This window comes from Akebia trifoliata, chromosome 1 (genome assembly GCF_017979445.1).
Source record: "Akebia trifoliata isolate Shusen 1 chromosome 1, ASM1797944v1, whole genome shotgun sequence".
Classification (NCBI taxonomy): Eukaryota; Viridiplantae; Streptophyta; class Magnoliopsida; order Ranunculales; family Lardizabalaceae; genus Akebia; species Akebia trifoliata.
This window is the reverse complement of record NC_141375.1, coordinates 27,589,913-27,600,173: the sequence shown is the minus strand read 5'-3', so window position 1 is coordinate 27,600,173 and position 10,261 is coordinate 27,589,913. Positions and strand designations below refer to the sequence as shown.

General features: G+C 34.8%; 1 protein-coding gene across 1 annotated transcript; it reads left to right on the top strand.

The window, feature by feature from the left end:
• Positions 1 to 455: 455 nt before the first annotated feature.
• LOC147411384 (uncharacterized) lies at positions 456 to 9,725 on the top strand. The gene is made up of 3 exons (XM_086447996.1): positions 456 to 616; positions 8,504 to 8,558; positions 9,138 to 9,725. The coding sequence occupies exons 1-3, from the start codon at positions 532 to 534 to the stop codon at positions 9,295 to 9,297; spliced, it is 300 nt and encodes a 99-aa protein (XP_086304122.1). The 5' UTR covers positions 456 to 531; the 3' UTR covers positions 9,298 to 9,725.
• The last annotated feature ends 536 nt before the right edge of the window (positions 9,726 to 10,261 follow it).

Below are 10,261 nucleotides of genomic sequence, written 5' to 3'. Positions count from 1 at the left end.
GAGGCGATTTTTAAATCACTTCTATAACAATGTGTAAACTGTGAAGTGCCCCATATCATATTTTAAACGGAAAAAGTGTTTTCTAATGGATTTCACTTGTTAGAGAAGTGATTCAAAGAAACATACTTTGATTTAAGAAAAGTTACGTAAAATACGTATATAAACCGGTACAAGTGATGTAACTCTCGAATTTTAAAATTCCATTTGGTGTGGACCTGTTGAAATGTGTTCAAAGATGATGAGGATGAGGGTATCTTAGCTGTTCAAGTCTTGAAGAAGATAATATTGGCTCTGAAGTTGAAGATGAGGGCATTTAAGTCAAAGTGTCTAATCTCTATGAGAAGATGTGGTCAAGGGTATCATTAGTTTCAAACATGGATATCTAAAATATTTACTATAAACCGAGGGGTGTATTTCTAAATTACCCTATTTAACCAAGAAAACCCCTGTAGTCTTCTTCGAGTTTGAAAGAAGGAAAAAAAAAAAAAAAACCCTAACTAGTTTTCGAGCTTGAAAGCAACTCGCGATACCATGGCGAAGAACAGAAACAAGAAGAAGAGGAACGCTGCCACTGCAATGGAAATCTCTGCACAGACCGAGGGAGACCTTCCTCAAGGTTTGATTGTCTCGTTCTGCCTATTTGAATTAAATTTTTTTTTTGTTCCAGTTGATTTGTAATATAATCTCGAGAAAACTAACACAATGACCAACCACATGTGCTAATAATTAGTCTGCATCATTCACCCTTCCTTGAAATTAGATTCTCCCTCTAGGGTTTGAATCTAGAAAAGCTTCCACTAGTTTACAATCTTTACTGGTCTTGCTTAATCGTGAACGAAAACTAGAACAATGACGCAAAGTTTGGAGAAGAGGATCCAACTTGATGGATTTACAAAGATGGATAAGTCTAAAGGTTTTAAGAGAGTTAGATGATCAAATAAAGGATTTAGCGTTGGTCTTTGTTAGAATTTGATATTCAATTTCAACGACTTTCCAAATAAGACTTTTTGATTAACTGAGCCATTTTGGCTAGTTGTTTCATGTCTAGGTTTAAAGACAAGATCAGAATTTTAGCATGAATGCATCAAAAAATTTAACTCGTTTAGGCTTTTGGAGTTGCAAATTTGATGCCAATTATTTCTAAAGCTCAATTTGTTATTGAGGAGGGTTTTGAGATTGCACTAGACTTAGTGGAAATTCAAGAGAGGATGGTGATGACTCATGTCCGTGTTTCACAATTTAGTGGGTTGAATAGCGCCCTCAACCATGGTTTCATATCTCGGTAATTCGTCTCATCTCATTCATGGACAAGACCAAGTTGTCTCGGACGAGTCATCTTGTCTCGGATGAATCATCCCAATCTACAATGAGACAATCGATTTTTATTTTTTATTTTTCAGAAAAAAAAAAACCTTGAACAAGTAACAACTTATTGATTTGAAATTGAGAATGTTCCTCAACCAACAAGAAAAGAACTCTAAACTCTTCACAATCTCAAATTTTTTTTTTTTTTTTGAAAATTCATTTGTCTAATGCTCTTTAATTTGAAAAAAAAAATCTGAAAAAGGAAAATCATTTGAAGGTTTTCTTCAAGTTAAATCTAAGGAACTCAAGGACTTTTCGCCATTGATTTGTAATTGAGAACATTCCTTGACCAATAGATTGCTGTATGTTTTGTTTTCTAAGTAGGAATCAAGATTTTAAACGAATCTAGATCTAGAAAAAAATGGAGAAGAAAGTGTTGAGTACGTTTTGTGTTTGAGAAACATTTTCTGTGTTTGAGAAACATTTTCCTTACTAACTTAGTAAGATTTTAAGCCTCGTTAAGGGTTGTTTTTCTTAAATGGATAACCACATCAGCAATCCAACACCACAGTCCGCTAAGTTTCATTGAAAAACTCAGATCCAAAAAACAATTCTTTTCAGCTTGATCTTGGGTTTTGAGAATGAATGGCTATCGAACTTCTGCATAAATCCCAAACTTAGATATTCAACTCTGAAAATTTACTCTCTTTTTTTCCTTTCAAAGTTCATAAAATTTTGTCCTCTACAATCAGATCATTTTTTGGATGCTGCAAGGTGAGCCCAAAGATCCTTAGTGATGATGAAATCCTTACTAACTTAGTAAGGCTAGTTGGACTCTTTGTGTTTATCCAGTTATCTTTCATATAGAATGATTCATCTCGTCCGAGATATTGTGTTTGTCTAACGATTTATTGTGATGTTTGTATAACACTGGAAATCCGGATCGTTCACAAACGAGACCAAGATGGCTCGCCCGAGACATCTCAGTCTCAAACAAGATTCAAAACCATGACCTCAACCCATTTTAAGATGCCATTAGGAATATGTAAAGGTTTGTTAAAAGTTTGTATATTTGAGCTCTTTAATACATGGGTTTTTTGAAGGAGGCAGGAGCTATTCATACTTAGGGTTACATGTTTTTATTTTTTTGATCAGTAACAAAATTTATTGAAAAAGTGGTTAAGAAGACCAACTAAAGATACAAGCAACTATGGAAAGGCAATGGAACAAACCCACTCCCACCGAGTGACAAAGTCCCCAAAGAAGACACCCTAAATTTGATAAACACCTTACACCAAAAAAAAAGATACAATAGAATATTAGGGCTTGGGTTTTTTTTTTTTTTGTGTGTGTGGGTCTTGATTAAATAATTATTGTTGGATTGCCTTATGAGAGTATTAGGGTTTAATAGGTTGTTCTAAAAAATAGGATCTTTTTAGGGAAAATTATTAAAAAATAATAATAATTTATTAAAAAATAACGATTTTTAACATTTTAAAAAAAATGTAACAGCCATGCACTAGAAGTTAATGTTTACGAAACCATCTGGTTGAATTGGATGTTTTAAGAAAAAAATAGCTAAATATCAAAAATGTCCTCCATACATGTCCAACCATGCATTAGAAGTGGATGTTTAAAAAAAGGAGTAAAATCTCTAAAATACCCCTATACCTATCCCAACCATGTTGGACAACCTGTTTTCATAAAAATATCTAGTTAAATTGGATGTTTTAAGAAGGATATGAAGGTTGTGCCAAGGATGAAGATGAAGGTAGGTGAAGCTAATGGTCTAGACTTAGAATTTGGGTAGGTTTTCCTAAGCAAACTAGGGTTCCTAAGGTCTTAGGGTTGAAGAAGAAGAGTCTATGCAAGTGCGAGATGTGTAATATATATATACTTAAATATTGTAAATAGGTGTTAAAATAAAGATGTGATGAACCATTTTTTTATACACATCAAAATTAGATATTAGCTTGTTCACCTTGGATCAAGCCCTAGAACACGAGGTCAACCATAGATCAAGCGACTGCAATGGATGATGAACCTTAGATCGAGCAAAATGGGAATTATCAAGCCTTGGAATGTGAGAACAATAGTAAATTTAGTGACTGGAATGGACTTTCAACCTTATATTGAGCGAGATGGGCAAGATCAACCCTAGGCAAACGACTTGAATGGATGATCAACCTTTGATCCTTCGATTACTCAGACTTATGAACTTTAAGGTTTTCACTCATCCGAGTGATCCTTTGACTACCCATCCGAGTGACCATGTCAGTTGAGTATCTTTTTTTTTTGAGTTAGTTTATCATGGTTCATGTATTTAAGTCGATAAATTTTCATTATGTTCGGCTAACCGAAGGTTCATTGGTTTCAATTCCAAAGACAATACAAATTTGTCTCAAATGTCTCGGCTAACCAAATAGAACTTTGGTTGGTTTCCCAAGGGCAGTCCAAATTGATTCTTTGGAGCTTCGGTTAACCGAAAAAGTGGTTTAAACTATCCGTTAGAGCCATAGGCTAGTCGAAGAAACACCTTGGTTAACTGAAAACTATCTATTACTTCCAAAATTCTTTAGATAGAGACCTTGGCTCTAGTGTCTAGTTGCTTGAGCCTTTTGGAGAGTTTTGACCCCCCCACCCCCACTTGCACACACTCTTCTTCTCCCAACCCTAGGACCTTAGGAACCTTAGTTTTCTTAGGAAGACATACCCAAATCTTAAGCCTAGACCATTAGCTTCACCTACCCTCATCTTCATCTTTGGCACAACCTTCATATCCTTCTTAAAACATCTAATTCAACTGGATGCTTTATAAAAACAGGTGTCCCATGGTAGGAGGAGTAGGTATGGGGGTATTTTACTTTTTTTTTTTGAAAACATCCACTTCTAGGTATGTTTGGACATGTGTGGGAGGATATTTTCGGTATTTAGCTATTTTTTTAAAAACATCCAATTCAACTTGATGGTTTCGTACATCCACTTCTAGTGCATGGTTGTTACCTTTTTTTAAAAAAATGTTATTTTTTTAAGAAATAAATAAATATTATTTTTTAATAATTTTCCCTTCTTTTAATAAGTTGTTTGAAAACTATGAAATGGTTCCAACTTTAAATAGGTCACTTTTTTCCTTTGTTTTGCTAAAATTGTTTGGTACTGATATTGACACTGGTATGAGTATACAACTCCTTGGTTTCTCGAAAATAAAAAAGTGGATATGGGCATGTTTATCTCGTTAAATATCTTGATACCTTGCTGTAAATTTTTTTTTTTTTTATGAATGAAAAAAGAATTAGTAAAAAAGCATGATTGAGGTGACCATATTCAAACCATACAAAAGAAAGAGAGGGAAAGGAAAACAAAGAAAATCAAGGACTCCTATCTCTATTACAAGCCCACTCCCATCTACCCACAAAGTCCTCAAGATAAATCCCTTTAGGATACCTTGCTGTATATTTACATAGTAACAACTGTTATCAAATATTGTTTACACTTTTGTTCACCAGGAAAACAAGAAAAATGTTGCAAACTAAGAAAAGAACTAACAGTACACTAGGGAATGAGAAAATTGCAATGTCAAAGTATCCAAGCAATATCCAGTTGTAGTAATGAGTTATTGTCACCACTAATAAGGGATTGAGACACTCTAGCACCAATTGGTACATGGGTATCATTAATGTTATTATGAAAATAGTTAGAAATCAAAGATAAATGATTGAGCTCATTGTGGGGATAAGACCTACCTATTCTCTTCTCTGAAGATAGTGGTCCCATTTCCAATTCTACCATGCAACTCTTTCAAACAAAAATGCATATATTCATGACAATTTAAAGACATCAACCCATCCCGAAGGTCAACTAGATCTGCAAAGGACTAGGTTGTTATCTACATGACGGTTGATAAGAACATCTCAATCATTCTTTTAAGTGGATCCTACTATTCATGGACTGGAAAGTAGAACAACGCATAACTTATAAAAGAAAATGTAAAACAACTGTATATTTTATGGTGACCTGGCTCTAGTCTCAGACTAACTTGTATGATTGTGTCCATGGATAATCCTCTTATCTGTTTGTATAGAGTAGAAAATCTTCACAATAGTCAAAGTTCAATTGACCTATAAAAAAGGAGCTTATACATTGTTCATTTCAACATTTGCATGTCTATCTTTTTTACAATCACTTGCAAATATTGTTGCACAAACCCTTCACAACAACTTTGATTTTGCACTTTATTAAAAAGGATAATTTTTCATGATTCCCCCCCCCCCCCCACAAAAAAAAATAACATAGTAGCTCATGAACTTTTTCAGCCCTACACCCCAAAAATCAGTGTGATTGATGTTTTCTAGTCATTGGATTTGGGCTTTTTTCATTAGAAGAGAACATGACCTTGGGTAAAAATCATTAGGGCTTGAAACCCTTGATAAAATTGACAATCCAAGGGCTAGAAATTACCAATCTGGCGAATTTTAGGTGTGTAGGTCGACCAAATGGTGGGACTATGATGTAGCGGAACTGCGTGAATCAATAGATTCGAAAGGAATTGAGAGATTATGTTCAATGGAACACACATAACCAGTTTGGATGTATAGATTCAAGCTTGGAAAAGAAGGGAAAACCAGAGAAATAAATTGAAACAAGAGAAATAGCTAAATTTGAAATTTATTGAATGAATTGTTATGTATTGAATTGTTAAATTTCGTTTTTGAAGATCCTTATATAGATTACTTCATCATAACAATTTAGAAATCTTCTAAAATACTAAAAAGTCTTTAAAGAGTTTAGAGGTATCTTCTTAGAAGACTATTTAGTTAGATGGAGAGGGTTTGTAATATAGATATGGGGTAATCTCTTTGTCCTTTTTCAGCGGCTTGTTTGCCTTTTGGTAGGTTTGTATTTCTTTTCTTTTGGCTGGTCCACTCGACCTCCGTTCTTGATTCATGAAATTATCTTGACCTATAAAAAAAATTACTAAAAAGTGACTTTCCTAATTTATCTATAACATAATAGTAATTTTCTAAACATATTATAACTCAATTTGGACACTTAGAAATACTTCTAATTATAGCCTAAAGAATAAAAACGAATTTAAAAAAATAGAAACCTAAAAATAAATTAGAGACTAAGGGTATGTTTGATTGCACATGGAAAATAAGGTGGAAAATCAATTTCCATGGGAAATGACATTTTTCAAGTGTGTTTGATTGCACATGGAAATGGAATTCATTTTCCACCCCATTCAAAAAGTCCACTAAATCATGGATTTCACTTCCCACCCATATGGGTGGGAAAATGAAATCCACCCATGTTTTCCATCTAAATTATTCCCTACCACCACCACTACCACCACCACCACCACCACCCACCACCATTATACTAACCTTGCCGTCGTCGTCATCGCCGTCGTCACAATCGCCATCGTCGTCGCCGTCGGCTCCGTCTCCGACCACCTTCCTCTCTCTCTTCTTCTTATTTTTTCTTCTTCTCCATCCCTCACCTCCTCCGCCACCACCACCACCAAGTTCTCCCCCCATTTTTCTCACTTACCTTCATCGTCGCCGCCGCCACCGTCGTTGCCGCCGCCACCGTCATCGTCGTCGCCGTCGCCACCGTCGTTGTCGTCGCCGCCACCGCCTCCACCATCGTTGTCGTAGCAGCCACTGCCACCGCCGTCGTTGTCGCCGCCACCGTCGCCCTCGTCATCGCCACATCCTCCTTCTCCTCTTCTTATTTTTTCTCATATTTTTTTCATGATTTTATCCAAGTGAAATCAAACAATGGAATTTGATTTTCCAACCCTACCTATTTTCCACAACTAATTTTCCATGGATTTCAAATTCCATGGAAAGTGACTTTCCATGCAATCAAAATACCCTAAACAAATTTGAAACTAGACAAAATAAAAATTTCCTAAAATTGAAATAAAAACTAATTAAACAACTTCTAAATTACTTAAAACTAAACTAGACTCATCTTAAAAGCCTTATCCCAAACATGTGAGGTTGGCTGCGCAAACCTTGTTCCTCCATTCGGTTATATCTAAAGCATTTATGACAATATGTTATTCATATATATTTTTTGTTTACAACACGAATGAAGAAACTGTTATGTCTAATAAAGATCTTTGCCGTATTATATTTGGCATGATCGAAACTATAAAAGAATACCTGGCTTTGAAAATTGAAAACTGAAGCATGGTGTATGGACATTTTGGATTGGATACCCATGCCCATATCCTAGAGTTTTGGATATGAATTGTCATATCTCATTTCCTGTCTGTTAACCATATCTATATCTGGTCATCTTATATTTTTGGGTCGTGGGGTCATTGAGTATTTAATGACCTTGACGACATTGTCCTGGCAATAATAGTAGCTGACATCTTGTGCATCAGGACCATCCACTCGAAGACAACTGTTACTTGTCCTTTGTTCTTTGATCAAATAGATCTTTGGCACCACATTGTTTTGTAATGTTTTTAAATGCTAAGCCGTGAGGCAAGTCATTTCACTAGCCAAAGCCTTGAAATATTAGCCCCCTGGAAATGCATTTTTAAATAATTAAATATACAAATAAGTAGCAATACTTCCAATAAAAGAGAGAATGAGAGGAAGATATAAAAAAAATTATGATAATTTACAAGTGCACATTTCCATAGTTCACTATTCAAAACCAAGTTCCAGACATTTGTATTAAAATAAAATTGAAATATTTACATAGTTTCAGACCTCAAACAAAAAGTACTTTGTGTGTAACAACCACTTTAACTAAAATGTATAATGCCACTTCAGGATTATAGGAGGTGGATGAGTGGGTTTGGCAAAGAAACAATAAAAATAGAGAAGAAAAAATTATAGTGAAAGAAGAGCCAGATATTGTTGGAATTGTAGATCAACTAGTGACCATAGAGATTAGGGCACAAAGGATGATTATACATAGATTCACAGGTTTAACCAGATTGATCTCTCCTAAGTGGGAGCATTGTGGGCCCCACTCATTTCATGTAATCATGTTTAAGGTGATTTTTACAAACCAGGGTTAAGGTATAAAGTGGGACCTCCATCTATCCTGAAGTAAAGATGTTGTAAAGGGCTAATCTGTTCATTTGAGTTTTATTATGATCAGCCATATGTTTTTACCATCTGGTGCTCTGTGATGACACTTTTTTTTTTTTAATATTTCCCTGTATCTGCAGCAATGGACACAACAGAGACAACAGCTCCAAACCCAGTTCATGGTGTCCTCAATAGGTCAGCATAACTAACCCTGAGAATTTCTCTCTGTAGCTATGAACATTTTAAAATTTGATTTGAAATGTAGAACTCTTAAATAGATGTCAAAAAATCAAATTGAACTGTAAAAATTGGGTGAAGTCTTGTAATATGCTATATTTTATTGAAAGAATGATAGTACTCAATTATGGGTAGATGCTATATGGCTGAATTGCATTATTCTATCAATTTTATCATATTCTTTAAGATATGACAAGAACTAACCACCCATTAGACCCATCCTAAGAAATCTGTTGGTAAAAAAATGAGCTTGATCGATGACCTTATCTATCGAATAAATTAACTTTTGCAAAACTTGATTCCCATATTTTTGTTTGATGCTCCAGAATTATTTTTTGAGTTGATTTTTGGCTAAACAAGAATCTTTGGTGGGGAAAGACCTATTTAAATCCATTTATGAATTGATTTGTTGAATGGGCTTGAAGCTATTCAAAATTATGGAATTCAAATCAAAATGATTGATTTTTGCTTACAGAAGGAAGCTCAGATGTTCATTGATTCTTCTTTCTTTTCTTTGTTTAAACTTTTCTGTTACAGAAAAATCAACAAGGCAGTACAGATGAAGAGATCAAAAAACCTTAGAAAGATCAAATCCATGAAGAAAGCTATAGCTAGAAGTGAAAAGACAGATGAGAAAATCTTGAAGAACGAAAATAAAACGTTGAGAAATCAATCTGCAAAAACTCTGTATAACTAGAGTTTTAGTCCTCTTAACCATCTCATCCATTAGCAAGAAGAGCAGGTCCATCTGTAATTTCAATATCAGTATGATGAGTACTCTATTTTGGAGTACATGAGTGTTTTTTTCTTTTCTTTGGCGAGTCTTTCTTTTTTTAATGGCAGTGTTACTCTATTTAGGAGTACACTGAGTTTCTGTTGTATTTAATAGGAACATCAATTTTCTAATAGTTTGATGGATGATTAGGGTCTAAGGTGGCCTAATCTACAATGAAATAAGGCACCATGAGCTTGTTCTACCGACTAAACAAGTCAGAAGAGGGGGATTTGTTTCATGTTAAAAATGGTGATGGTGGTGGAAGAAGTTGTAGCACTTCTAAAACCTTGGCTCTAGGCCCTCTCTTTTATCCCTTCATTAAGATCTCCTTCCATGGTTTTAAATCTCTTTTAAGAGATAGTGCAGGGAAAGGGCGTGGGGTTGATGGTATTGGAGAGAGAGAAAAGGGGGGGGGGGGGGTGTTAAGGTTTGAAGCTTTTTTGAGGATTTCAAGCTTAATAGAGAAAAAAAAAATGGGGTTTTAGAGATGGGTTTGATCTTCAGAGAGGTTCAGAAGGGTGGGTTTGTAGCTTCATAGAAAGAGGAAATCGTGAGTTGCAGAGGATTGAGAGAAAGAGAGAGATGGATGGATGGGTGAGGAAGATAGTACATGTACATGTAGATCGTTTGGCTGTTCGAGCACCAAGGGCAGTAAACTTTTTCTTAATTTTTTTTTTTTTTAAATGCAAATTTTTTCTTGAATGAGTTTTGCATTTTTGCCGATTTGTGATGTTTCACAAGACTACCAAACAGGCCAGGGCCTTATCATCTCTAATCCACCTTGTTGTATAAAAGAATTTTAATCATTTATATATTAAAATATATCTTATAAATTGAGATAAATGAATTTTCTCATCTTAATTACATGATTTCAATTAATCAACTT

Coding starts and splice junctions, on each gene's coding strand:
- LOC147411384 (XM_086447996.1), top strand. CDS start 532: ATGGCGAAGAACAGAAACAAGAAGAAGAGGAACGCTGCCACTGCAATG. Junction 617..8,503: donor CGAGGGAGACCTTCCTCAAG/GTTTGATTGTCT, acceptor CTGTATCTGCAG/CAATGGACACAACAGAGACA. Junction 8,559..9,137: donor GTTCATGGTGTCCTCAATAG/GTCAGCATAACT, acceptor TTTCTGTTACAG/AAAAATCAACAAGGCAGTAC.